Genomic DNA, 14552 nt, shown 5'->3' on the forward strand with positions numbered 1-14552 from the left:
TATAATTATTAATTATTTTGTTCATTTTAAATTACGAATACATATTTAGTCTGCGTTATTTGCTAATATTCATATAAATCAAAGGTGGACATGTGATCCAACTTCAGAAACTACGACTACCATGGTAATTTTTAAACGATTTTATGTTAATCAATGTCCAGCTACGTACAATAAACTCAAATTGAATGATGAATTTATAAGACGAGTACCTTTATTTTGACGTGCTCACGTACCCTAACGTGACCAGGAAATCCTGCATTTCCTCTTGTCGCATCACCCGTGTGTCGTGTCTGTCAGCTAGCTGCTACTTACATAAACAGCCCGAATTAAAATATGAAACATTTGACAGGAGAGTGACAATAAACGCACTGCATGAGGAATGAGACGCTATTCATTTGCGTGCGTTTGTACACTACGGTAAAGCGAGTGCTCTGGAAACGCTGCTGTTTACATCTAACGTGTACAAGCTAAGTGTGTTGTTGGCTGAAAAAGAGAAGCTTTGTATTTGTTTGGTAAGTGCATCCTCGTGAGCTTTCTTTATATTGGACAATACTGCTTTAATAGCTAAGCTAATTTTATTGTGTTATATACAAGTGCATGTGTAATTAAGACAGTTTGTAAATCGCGTATTTAATGTTTATATTTTGATTGTAGGAGGATGGGTGTGTCTTTAAAAAAATATAAATCTTGATGTACGTGAGTTAGAAAACACATGTTCCATTGTAAACGACAAAACAATGGTGTTTTTTGTGTCTGGTCACACTCTGGTTAACTGACCTACATTGCCCTAACAATGACGTTAAAAGTGTTGGTAACCATAATACACACAGATAAGATATTATGTATGATTTTTGAAACCTACCAGCTTGCAATTGTATATTAACCTTCATTATGGTATATGTTTAATGACCCCAATTAGTGACAACCAGCACCATGTGTGTCTTAACCCTTTATATAAATAAATGCATATACCTGTTTTTATAAATGGATTCAATAAAGTATGCAGATTATTATTTCTGCGTGATTTTAACCCTGCTTGTTTTCAATAGCTACAAACAGTTTTATTTCTTGTCTGTTTTATTCCAGCTCAGGACGGACCATCCGTGAATAATCTGCTTCATCTCTGAGTGAGTTTCATTCCTTTTGTTTAAGCCTCGATAAAAGTCATATGATCCGTACATCCTGGAACGGGTTTAGTGAGCACTTCAGTGCTGTTTGCAGTGGCGGCAGTAACCAGGCGTTCTGATAGGTGTGGCAGAGATTTCTTCGCTGCACCCAAACCCTATTTATTCACTTTTGACACTTCCTTATACTGAAAAAACGGTCTGTATAACTGCAGCAAATCAGCACATTTTCTTGCACTTTCAGGATTTTAGACCTAATGTTACTTTAAAATGGGTGCATACATGAAGGACAAAGGTAACTGTATATGATCTTTGTGTTTTTATAGCACTTATGGGCTAGTCTTAGTTCAATAGGATTGTGAAACAGCCATTTGCAGGCAGACCAGAACAAATTTCAACATTTTCTCTTGTAGTGTTGTGGAATTTGTACTAGATGGCGCAATTGAATCACATTTATGTTCATTCTCACACTTCCCTGATTCTATCTATCTATCTATTACTAAGATACTAAGAAAATAGTTACAGTTTTATAAATCATTAATTTTGTTTATCCCACAGATGTTGGGGATGTGACCTTCTCTCACAATATGATCATGACTGTCCACCCTGTCCTGGTCCTGCTGCCCATTCTTGGGCTCTTTATGCTTCCATGTGCACCCATGCATTTGAAGGACGGCCTCCAGATTGTGGCTAATATGACTATGGATAATCCAGAGAATTGTACCACAAATCTTTGTAAGTCTGTTTCTAGGGCATCTGAAATATAATTTTGACTGATTTCTTTAAACTGCATTATTTACAATAATTGTTATGCATTCATTATTTCTTTTTCATTATATTCTTCTGTCTTCATTCAAGTACTAAATGACAGAATGTTGGGATTTTTTTTTTTAAATAGCATTTGCAAGATATACATGACACATCAGGGCTTTTATTATTTATACTATTTATATTTTATTATTTTGTAGTGATAGGTTTTATTTAATGTAAATCTTTTTTTTAATGCAAAAAGTAACTATTTAAAAATATATTTATATAACTTTAAATAATATGTAATATTTCAAATAGATAGTTTTTCTCACAAAACCGGCAAGCCATTTTATGAGGAATTTGCTAGAGCAATATTCATTATGTCTGAGAAAATGATGTTTAAAATGGATAGTTCACCCAAAAATAAACTCTAAATTCAATCACTAAACCGGTTTCTTCTGTGGAACGCAAAAGACAATATTTTAAAGAACACTGGGAACCAAACATTGACTTTCAGTGAATGGAGAGAAGAAGAAAATCGTTTTAAAAATTAAAATATCATCTTGTGTTCTATAGATGTCAGTCAGTTCTGTCTTGATAAGGCAAGTAACATTTCTGTGACCATCTATATTGTTAATCCCTACAAATGCATAAGACAAGCGACAAATGTAAATGAACAGATTTGTTTGATTCTTTTCCACTATTTCCAAAAGTTAAATTGGCATTTTTTTTCTTTGCATTTGATTTTCAGGCCCTCAAATAAACAATCTGTTTTACCTTCAGAGATGAAACCGGGTACCTGTGGAATATAATTTTTTTTTTTTTTTTTTTTTTTTTAAGTAAAGCCATATGTTTTGTTTTGTGTTTTTATATATCACGTCTTTCCCTTGAAGAACGTGCACTTTCAAAGAGGGCCATGTGTTTCGCATTTAAGATGAAAGAGAGGCCTGGGCTGGCTGTTCTGCTTATGCGCCAGGCGCTGCTTCAGTACCCTTCTACATGCTTTTTTTTTGTTGTTGTTTAATTAAATCACTTTCTTTTCCCCCTCCTCTTTCTTTGGCCACACACGTTGAACTTGACTATCTCGCCACCTCTGTAAACACGCAGACATCTGAAATGACCCGGGGCGAGCTGGCTTTGTGTTTGTGGGTAGAGCGGCTGGCCCTGCCCCCGCCCGATAACACGCGTACACAGTCGGTATTGAGTTTCCATCGCGTTAAGCGTATGGAGATCGAAAGCAAGGTCAGAATCGCCACCGCCATCTGGAAGTCTGAAATGTTTGGAATGATGGGGAGCTATAATAAGCATTCCACATTCCAGCGCAGGGAACGGTGTGTTTTCGACACGTCAAAGACCTGACGTACTATGCAGTGACCGGTGGCGACTGCAAAAATCTTGCCAGGTCCTCTACGACTTCACACCGTACTCCGTTCGCCTCTGGTTTCATGACTTTTCTTCTTCAAACAGCTGGAGAAGTGTTTAAAAGGGAAAAAATGCACACGATGCAGCTGGCCTGTCGATTTAGTGTGTCAACGTTGACCAAGAGATGATTCAACTGGGATTTTTCACCTCACTGAGGTTGGTTATTGATTCACCTGGAGCTTTAAACGCTGGATGAGTGTCCGTAGGTTCGGTCCAAAAAGGGAAATGGGGGCATTTTGGAGCATTCTGTGGTGCCAGCGCAAGCAAATTCTTTATAGCCCCGTCGGTCCTGCCGTGCTGCAGCCACCTGGTTAAGTAATCAGGGGAAGTGGGAATAAGGGAACGAGTGGAGACGGATGTGGAGGTTGAGGTGTGCTGTACCTAACGCACACATGGCTGCTGGGAGGGGATCAAAGAGAGGTGCGGCAAGGCCTGTTTTTCCTCCCAGACGTTGCTCGTTCCCGAAGACTGCAGAGCTCAGGATATGCAGTTTGACATCCAGTAATGAGCATTCAGGGAATGTCTCTGTCCCAATGAAAACAACTGAGGTTGATGAATCGCAGATTGCACTGTTCATTTTATTTCGCATTTTAGAGCAGGCTGTAAAATATATTTGGCCTTGACACTCTAAAAACAGACTTTAGAAACTTAGTTTAAGTTATCTGTCCTCTTGAATTTGTGTGGTAGCACAGTGTCTTTTTTCTCTTCTATTCAATCATTTATGTATATTGGAAATTTTGATGATTCTACTCTGGGAATTGATGTAATAGAGGAAGTAATGTACAGTATATTTCAGTTGTTTATCTCTTGTGCATACATTTGCATATGATACATTTAATTTAGTAACTTTACCTCCTATTTTGGAAGGCTTCAGACGGATATTAATTAAACGGGTAAATCATGAGTCTTTTGAACTTCATTTGTTTGTGAATTTAACTACAGGTTTTTGTTTTTTCACATTCAATTCAGTCTGTATACTCGCATCCACAGTTCTGGTAGGGTGATTCTTTTGCTGTGGCACTGATTCATTCACTCAGCAGTGACAATTCAGCAATTTTGCTTTGTTTTGGATTCAGTCGAAAGTGACTGCAAGCAAGCTTTATTTTATTGTTGATTTGTTTGTTCTTCATTTTTCAGGTCCTCCAAACAAAACCTGTTCGAAGGCCATTATTAATGAAGAACACTCTCTGTGTTTTCTGATCAGCTGCCCAAATAATACCCAGAGCTTTTGTGACGATGTCAGCAATTACAGCCATCTGTTAGATGTGACCACAACTGCTAATACCTTCCTTGGTTTGTCTGAATTTGTTTTGGTATTTTGTGCTGTCATCTTTTGTAAATATTTTATTTTTGTTCAGTAACTTTACCTCTTATTTTGGAATGATTCATTAGTAACAGTTACACTGATTCAAAACAGTCACTTGTGAGTCTTTCTGAATGATTCATTAAAGGAATTGACTCGTACGAGTCATTTTTTTTTTTTTTTTTCTCTCTTTTTTTTTTATTATAAATGTATGTGCTGGTTCTTTTTAAAGAATGTCTAGAACAGTGTAGTCCAATTCACACACAAATGACTCTTTAGAATCTTTTGTTTGCGACTCGGACTACACTAGTTGCATGTTATATGTTTGACGTATTTAAAAGAATGAGTAATTTTTTTTTTTCTGTGAATCTGACCACCACTCAATAGAATGTTTTCTTATGATGTATTCAAGTTAATAAATTTAATTGTGTTACAAAGATTTGCAATAACTTGTAACAGAATGTCAACCATTTACCAACTCAAATTTTGTTTTTGCAGAGCCTGTCCCTGTGGACAATAATCAGACTGGTGATTCTGTGCTTTCCCAACAGTCTTCTGGTGCCAAATCCTCCCAATCTTCATCTAATATCACACAAATATCAGCCTCTGAAGCTAACATCTCCATTTCACAAAATGACTCAACGGCTATAACAACCACCAACCTGCAGAACACCTCAACAGAGAACGCCACCACAGCTGATGCAGTGCCAAAACCAGCGACAACCGTACCAACAATATTAGCCATGGCAACAACCATTCCAACGAAACCAGCCGAGACAGCGACCATTCCAATAAAACCAGCCGAGACAGCGACCATTCCAACAAAACCAGCCGAGACAGCGACCATTCCAATAAAACCAGCCATGACAACAACCATTTCAAAAACACCAGCCATGACATCCAGAACCACAACTACACCCATACCAACCAGAACCAACTCTTCAGCAACCACCAGCACAGTCACCACCTCCGCAACAGTTGCACAAACCATAATTCCAAAAAAGCCACCTTTACCATCAGGGAGCAACATGTCCGACAGCATCTCACCATTAGTGCCTACAACACTTCCATCCAGTTCTTCCACTAAACCAGTAAAAACTTCTCCCATTCCAACATCCTCAGATAAGAAGCCAACGCCAACCACGCCAAAAACCTCAATGAGCCCCTTAGTAGTGGCACCAACACTACCTAAGGACATTCCCAGAAAGGACCAAGCCATGGTTGAGGCAGCCGGAGACACTTTGACCAGCCACCTGTTGAACACGAGCTCTCTTCTGGCCGTTCTTCTGTTTGGCCTCCTCTTTTTCGTGGTCACGGTGGCGCTGTTTCTCAAACAAGCGTACGAGAGCTACAAGCGAAAGGATTACACTCAGGTCGACTATCTCATCAATGGAATGTACTCCGATTCGGGGGTCTGACCGGGATTGAGTGGTTTACATTTCAGTTTTTACGTTTGGTAGCAGATTGACTTTGGTTCAAGACCCCTTGGTAGCACTCACTCGCATTTCAAACGCTCGAAAGCCCTGTAGTTATGGGAATCCAGCTGGTGCTTGAGTGAGTTGGTGTGACATGTATCTATTGTTTCTATGCAGATTTAGCTTCCATAATTCTTGGCACATGGGGCTGAAGCCTTAGTATTAACTTAGCCCTCAACCTTCGTGTAACGAATGTCATTATAAGGGATTCATAGTGCAATATTTGGAAATGTTTTGTCTAACCTGTCATGTTCAGTGTTTCATCTGCAGCTGATGATTTGGCTGCAATAATTGCCTTTTTATGTTTGTCCGAACAGTTCAGGAACATTCAAAGAATTATTAAATAATGCCTTTTTTGTTTCCTCCTACCCCCCCCCCCCCCCCCACTTTTTTTTTTTTTGTCCTTTTTTTTATTTGCTTTTTGTATGTGTGAGTAAGTGAGGAATAAATGCCAAAACATGAATTGTGGCACAGAAGCACATTATTGTAAAGCCAAGGGAATAACTCAGCCATTGTGTATTTAGTGTCTGGAACAAAGAACAGATGATGTTGATCATGTTAGTTGAGGATCAGTGTACGGTATGAACTATGAGAGTTTGATATGTGCCAAATTGATTTTGTAAGTCTTAATAGCTGCACTGTTAAAAAGATGTATAATAAAAAACTTACTTTGCCCTCTGTCTTTTTTTATTTTTGTTGTGTGAAGTATCAAATAGATCTTAACAGTGCTCAATGTATAGGTAAAATCTGGTCACTGGTTTAAAAAAAAAAAAAAAATTTTTTTTTTACTTCCATCTTCATGGAGCTTCTTTGTAGTCGATTTAATATATTATATTATGGAGATGGTTCACCCCTCAAAATTTAAATGGTCTCTTTAGTTACACATTGTCATGAAAAAACTATCAGTAAAAATCAATGTTTCACAAACCGGAAGTACAGAGTTTCACACAAACTCTTGGCTCATTTAAAATTAGAACTAACTCGGTTCAGTGAGGAATCGGGTTTTAGCTCAGTGGCTGCATCCAAAATAGCATAGTTCCCATATGCAAAACCGCTTCCAAAAATGTTGGGACACTGTACAAATTCTGAATAATTAACAAATCTATATAGTGCAATAGTTTACAAATCTCATAAACTTATATTTTATCCACTATATAATATAAATAACATCAAATGTTGAAAGTGAGTCATATCAAACATTGGCTCATTTTAGATTTAATGAGAGCTACGCATTCCAAAAAAGTTGACACAGGTAGCAATAAGAGGCCGGAAAAAAAGTTAAATATACATATAAGGAACAGCTGGAGGACCAATTTGCAACTTATTAGGCCAATTGCCCAAATGATTGGGTATCTAAAGAGCCTCTCAGAGTGGCAATGTATCTCAGAAGTCAAGATGGGCAGAGGATCACCAATTCCCCCAATGCTGTGGTGAAAAATCAGAAAGGACTTTCTCAGAGAAAAATTGCAAAGAGTCAAGTTATCATCATCTAAAGTGCATAATATCATCCAAAGTTTCAGAGAATCTGTCACAATCTCTGTGCGTAAGGGTCAATGCCTGAAAGCCGGATGAAGCCATACTGGAAAAATACTATGCACATCAATGGGGTCCCCCATGCTCACCTGTCTGGTTTCTGACATTCCTCAAAATATGTTCTTTTGTGTTCAGCAGAAGAAAGAAACTCAAGCAGGTTTAAATCTATTTTACAGAATTCAGATTTTGCTTTAAAATCAGCACAGAAAATGATTCTGTCTTGGCCTGTTCGTGACCAAGCAGAAATGGACGCACAAGTTCAAGGGCTCCATCGCCTCGCTTTTGGAGCCAGTGGGCCCCATGTTTCCCATGGTTTTAAAGTGTTTTATGAGTAGTGCATGTATCAGTCAGCCTTTGGAGTAAACAAGATGCCACACATAAACAAGCCACATCTGTCGGACAATAATTGCACCTTGGAAATGTGCGATGCACATTGTCTAATTTTAAAGGTCTGGAAGTTTAATTGGCGAGGAAGAAAATAACGAGTTGGAAGGAAGGTGGGCCGACACGACACCTTTACAACAAGCTCACCAGGGGACGGTTTTGTTTAGGGGTGGGGGAGCACAACAACATTTACGTGAAATGTGGGTTTTATTAGAGAAGCAAGAGACAGAACATGGAGTCCATGCACTGTTATCATCTCCAAGCGGTTTTGACTAGTTGCTGACCCGATTTGGCCTTAAAAACCATCTTTTCACAACCTATGATTACCACATTTCTTGTCGAGTGCTGCATGTTCGCATTTCTCCAAGGAATTGTCCCAGGCCTCAAAATTTCCCAATCTCTCGCTTTCTTTTGGCATTTCTACATCCTAATTTTTTACTTCATGCCAAAAGAGAAACAATACCGATGAATTTCCAATAAAAACGTTAACCTCGCTCTCCAAATAAAACAGTGGGCCTCTCGTTTGTTTTGATGGTTTGGTATTGATACTCGGTTATTTGCCGTTTATTTGCTACAACTTTCAGCACAATGTTGCTGTTTTCTATGGTTGTGTAACTAAGTGGCAGACACATATTTCAGCACGGCTTCAGGCCGACTATGAATTTCCAGTGAAAAGTAGGTAGCAAGCAACAGGGTTAGTGCAAAGCACATTGACATGATGCCTCTATAAACCCTTTGTTTTAAGAGGACTTGTTCCAGATGGCATCTGTTACGCGCAAAATATGTCTTGCATTAAGTCTTGGATGCATTAATACGAAGTCTAATATTCAAAAGTAACAACGGGCAGTGGAGAAAGTGATTTTTTATTTACGCGCCGTGCTCGGCGGATCAAAGAGAACGCCGAGAGCTAAATTGCACAGGTGACTGTAAAGGCAGGTTTCATTACAGCATATTTCTCAAGGCCCGGGAATTACTGCCTGCTTCGCTCACACGCACTACCGCGCACATATGCTTTCACTTTGGATTTGGAGTTGCTTGCAGAACTTTACCATTCAACCCAATGAGGGCTTTCAGTCCGCCAGGGGTTCAGTTTGATCCTTGATGTTTACAGCACCTTAGGACTCATGAAAGAGGCAGAGATGAATTTGCATCATTGTATTTTACTCTTTTATAAGATGAGCTTTCATATGAGCATAAAGAAATATAACAGGCTAGCAACGGAGAAGGCTGTTCCAAGCTTGGAGTGTTTAAGCTGCCGTTTTCTGAAGTACAAAGTGTTACTGAAGTGTCAGTAACTTACAAAGCATGTTTTGTGCATATCAAGAGATCTCTTTAATGTCTCCATTGTTTCTTAGATTGTTCCCCAGAGAAAATGACTCCAGAAGACATAATCTCACATTTGTCACTGTATAACCCGAATAAGTTGGCAAAACTCAAAAACATTGAGGCAATCAAACGATCAATTGTTTCAAGTGAAGACATTTTAAGAACTCATACTCTTAACTTTAAATATTTGAGTAAGTTTATCAACTTAAATATTTTTAGTAGTGGAAACATGGCTATCTTAGCTAATTTAATAAATGCAACCTTACTAATTGGTAACACAATGCTTAGCATTAGCGTAGCATAGCACATGTGACAAATACATTGTATGGGTCAAAATTATAGATTTTTCTTTTATGCCAAAATCATTAGGATATTAAGTAATGACCATGTTCCATGAAGATATTTTGTAAGTTACCAAGTATATAAAAATGCATTATTATTAGTAATATGCATGGCTGAGAACTTCATTTGGACCCCTTTAAAGGAGATTTTCTCAATATTTAGATTTTGTTTGCACCCTTAGTTGCATCTCGGCCAAATATTGTCCTATACTACCAAACCATTCATCAATGGAAAGCTTACTTATTCAGCTTTCATGTGATGTACACATCTCAGTTTCAACAAATTATACCCTTATGGCTGGTTTTGTGGTCCAAGGTTATATATATTATAAAAATCCTTCAGGGAAATAAAAAGAGACAGAATTGAGTCAATTGATAATATACCAGAAGAGTCATACGAATTTACTCTTTTTATTTCCCTAAAATATTTTTATAATTCTAATAATTCTATAATTCTAAATCTTGATGATTCTTCTACTAAAAATCCCCTGAAATACCAGAAGCCGCATGAGTTCAGAATACGCAATAAGGTCTAACATCACTTCACTTTCACTGAAATGAAAACATTTTATATTTCCCTTTTTTTTTTTTTACACAGAAAAAACTTAAATGAAACTATTAATATAGTCGTCATGTCATGCCTCTCACTTTCCCCCTGTAGGCTATACCATAGTGGACCTATAGTGGGCCCCCTTCATCAAGGCCCAGTACAAGAGATCCCATTGTCCTTCCCATTGACAATCTTGGCTAGAGAGTTTGCTAACATCTATATATATTCCATTGATATATATATATATATATATATATATATATATATAGATAGATAGATAGTCCTGTGATTTAAGACATCGCAATTAGTCATTGTACATTCTTATTATTAAATATAACTAATTGTGACTGATTTCAGAGCATTCTCAAAGACTTAACAGTATTTTAAATACATTATAATTGAGTATAACATGCTCTTTAATATCTTTTAATATCTTTTTAATATGCTCTTTTTACATTAAGGAGTTTATTTCTGAAAGTCAATTTCTGTGTAGACACAAAACGTAAAGTCTTGGCTACAAAGAAAAAAAAAAAAGAAAAAAGAAAAAGCCAGTGACAGTGTGGATGTTTGTTGACTATATTTATTAACTGTATATGTCAATAAATCATGTTAATACCAGCCTATTTGAGTGATTCCAATCTGTTTTTACTGTTTGTTCTGATAACAAATGTGATTAAATCAAATGTGGACACCCACATTATAACATAACGGAAGATCACGGTGATACACACACAAACATAAAACACCATCATGGTAACACACGACATTATAATAAAGCAGTAAATATTACCTAAAAAGTAAATACAGCATAAAAATAAGAAGATAAAATAAAAAAATATGAAGAATGACAAAGACATAAGACACTCTTTAAAAATTATATATATATATGCATGCTTTGATATATATATATATATATATATATATATATATATATATATATATATATATATATATATATATATATATATATATATATATATATATATATATATATATATATATATATATATATATATATATATATATATATATATATATATATTTTTTTTTTTTTTAAAGGGAAATATAAAATGTTTTCATTTCAGTGGAAGTGAAGTGATGTTAGTTATTTTATGGAAATAAAAAGAGTATGAGTAAATTGCTATTCTGTATGACTCTTCTTATCAATTGACTCAGACTCAAAATGATTTCAGCCTCTTTTTATTTCCCTTAAGGATTTTTACAATATATGTGACCTTGGACCACAAAAGCAGCCATAAGAGTCTTTTTTATGAGATGTATATCACATTAAAGCTGAATAAGCTTCCATTGATGTATGGTTTGATAGGATAGGACAATAATTGGCCGAGATGAAACTAAGGTTGAAAAACATTTAATATTGAGAAAATCTCTTTTAAAAGTTGTCCAAATATATATATATATATATATATATATATATATATATATATATATATATATATATATATATATATATATATATATATATATATATATATATTTTTTAAAGGGAAATATAAAATGTTTTCATTTCAGTGGAAGTGAAGTGATGTTAGTTATTTTATGGAAATAAAAAGAGTATGAGTAAATTGCTATTCTATATATATATGCCTATACAATTTTTTGTACAATAATTTTTAGAGCTTCTATATATATATATTTTTGTATAATACCATATAATAGCAGTCAAACATTTGGAAACATTGCTATTTTTAATGTTTTTGAAAGAAGTCTATTCTGGCCTGCATTTATTTGATAAAAAATACAGGAAAAAAAATAAACAAAAAAAAAATGACCAGTAATATTGTGAAATATTATTAGGCTACAATGTAAAATAATGGTTTTATATTTGAATGTACTATAATTTATTTCTGTGATGCAAAGCTGAATTTTCATCAGCATCATTATTCCAGTATTCAGTGTCACATGATCCTTCAGAAATAATTTTAATATGCTGATTTATTATTAATGTTGGAAACAGCTGCGCTGATTAATATTTTTTAAATACCTGTGATTTTTTTTTTAGGATTCTTTGGTGAATAGAAAGTTTATTTAAAATAGAAATACTGCTACTGAAGTAGCCTATTCATAAGTATTTTTTCTCTCTCCAAAATTGCAAACAGTGTGTGGGTCTTCTTCGGTTCGCTCGACTAGCCTACTCCAGTGGACTCTCCAGGCGAACGCGCCACAGCGCCGCACAATCCCACTTGATGACGTCGATCAGTTTCCGCTGTCAGTCATTCCCCTCCTCGTGCCTCCTCTACTATCGCTTGAAGAGTCGCTCGGGCGAAAAAAAAAGTCCGACTGATCGACCTACGGACTACAAACTTTCTCCTAACACCAATACCTCGAAGAAATGGAGCTGGGATTATGGAATTAAAGCCCGGAGCGCTTGCGATGGAGATTTTATTGCTGGAACTGCTGCTTTGTTGTAGTCTGACGGTGATTCGTGGTGAGTGAAGTAGTTTTTGTTGAGTTTTTCCTACAGCTCTGAGGTGTTGGAGTCATTATATCACAGCGAACAATGTGATACAAAGTAAAACGCAGGAGCTCGAAACTAACTAGGGCACGATTGGTTTCGTGCAAGTTTTTGCGTATTTTGTTTTGTCTCGCACGAGCATGTAGCCTATTTTATAGAAGATGTGTAAAAGTGCAACAATAGTTTGAGAAGTTACTTTAGTGAGTTAAGTCTGCGTATAGTTGATTTAAACTATTGTGTGCGACGGGTCTGTGAACCCAGATGTGCACTTCTTGAAGCTTTAAAACTAAATTCAACATTTTGTGATGTCTGCATAAAGTATTTTACATGTTTGGTCGGAGTTTTTTAGCTCTCATGACGCGTAAACTGCCCTGGTTGTGTGTTATGGAGGCCTCGGTGGTGTCGGATGTCAAACAGCGAGAAAACAGTGTAAAGTTATTAAAGTGAACTTTTAAAACCATTTTAAAGTCTTGTTTTACCCGAACTTCATCTAAATAATATTACTGTTGCTAAACTAACATTGCTGAAGTTTAAGAGTAAAAAAGAAAGTAAAAAAAGAGAGACTCTCAGAAAGCCTAGATATATAAAGAGCTAGATTTGTTTTCTAACACTTTTTAAAATATGAATTCATTACCCTAACTTGCATTACTTGTTCATAACCGGTCATTCATTTGAAAGTTAGACATGAGATAGTAGGTTATCTTAATGGGTAGTTAGTGTCCAATATTATTTTTAGGTGGAAATGTACATATTCTGTATAAATTGTATGTCTTGCCTGTAAATAGTCTCAATTTCATTTAAAAAGGACCTGCATAGGTAATAAGTGAATTTTTAAAACTATAGTCTTTCAATATCTTAAGCTGCATGAATAGTAAAGGAATAAGCTAAATATGTCTAAAATACTTTTGGTGTACTAAATATATGTCAATATATATGTCCTTTTTAAATATATATACGTCAAATCCCTATAAAGGCTATTGGATAAAGTATGAAATGTCTATTTTGGAAAAAAAAAAACCTGTACAAATGATTAATATAAGAAAGTTTCATAATGTTATTGAGCAGCATTGCTGAAAACTTTGCTGTTACAGCTACTGGTGAGAAATGGGCGTTCAAACAGGCCTGTGCTTAAATATTTATAGTTTTAGCACCATGTACTCATTATTGGTTTGCTGGGATGTTTGTATTCACGCCTAGTAAGAGAGAGAGGGACTGAACTCAGATTTGAATGCACATGAACATTTGAGCAAAATTCTGGTTAAAAACAACCCAAGTTGGGTTGGAAATATACAAACTCAGTGATTGGGTTGTATTAACCAGGTGGTTGGGTTAAATGTTTGCCCATCCTGCTGGGTTTGTCCATTTTCAACTCAACTTGTATTGTTTTTAACCCAGCATTTATATTGTAGTGTATGCAAATTCTTATTAAAAGTTATAATTTACTGTTACCATTGTCAAAACAACATGAATCCTGTTCATTCCAATACTATAAAAAAGTAAAGTTAGATCTAAAAATAAAATGTTTTACAACCTGATTGTATTGGATAACCTTCAATAAGTTCCACAAAGAGCATTTTACTTAAATTTTCTTAATTATAATCTTGGTTTATGGGTGCTTTAAAGCACACGTATATAAATGGCTTTCTTACAGTGCAAAAAGCTTGTAATAACAAGAATTTGCTGTTGAAGAGTACCATTGGAGGACCTTTAATTGTAAAATTGAGGGAACAAAACCTCCTTCTTCTTGGCTGAAATGTACCAAAATTATTGCAGGCTTCTTGTATGCAGCTGTTGTTGGATTATTACAAGCTATTATATTGCAATTATGAGAACAGACAGACCGCCATATTGTTTCTTTGGAGTGTGGG

General features: G+C 35.7%; 2 protein-coding genes across 3 annotated transcripts in view; both read left to right on the forward strand.

Moving 5' to 3' along the window:
* The window catches only part of wu:fa25f02 (uncharacterized protein C11orf24), a 32883-nt gene extending 26134 nt beyond the window's left edge, over positions 1–6749 (forward strand). The window contains exons 1-5 of one of the 2 annotated variants that reach the window (XM_067437080.1): positions 221–512; positions 1087–1127; positions 1683–1859; positions 4434–4589; positions 5098–6749. In XM_067437080.1, coding sequence (XP_067293181.1) covers positions 1712–1859; positions 4434–4589; positions 5098–6017 — 1224 coding nt within the window. In that variant the 5' untranslated portion in view covers positions 221–512; positions 1087–1127; positions 1683–1711 and the 3' untranslated portion in view covers positions 6018–6749. Of the gene's footprint in view, positions 1–220; positions 513–1086; positions 1128–1682; positions 1860–4433; positions 4590–5097 lie in introns of those variants that run through there. The other variant, XM_067437081.1, reaches the window with a different exon arrangement.
* A 5688-nt stretch (positions 6750–12437) lies between these two features.
* lrp5 (low density lipoprotein receptor-related protein 5) overlaps positions 12438–14552 on the forward strand; it is a 71483-nt gene continuing 69368 nt past the window's right edge. The window contains exon 1 of the mRNA XM_067437271.1: positions 12438–12657. Within this exon, the coding sequence (XP_067293372.1) occupies positions 12576–12657 (82 nt within the window). The 5' untranslated portion in view covers positions 12438–12575. The remainder of the gene's footprint in view (positions 12658–14552) is intronic.

The sequence above is a fragment of the Pseudorasbora parva genome, chromosome 25 (assembly GCF_024679245.1).
Source record: "Pseudorasbora parva isolate DD20220531a chromosome 25, ASM2467924v1, whole genome shotgun sequence".
Classification (NCBI taxonomy): Eukaryota; Metazoa; Chordata; class Actinopteri; order Cypriniformes; family Gobionidae; genus Pseudorasbora; species Pseudorasbora parva.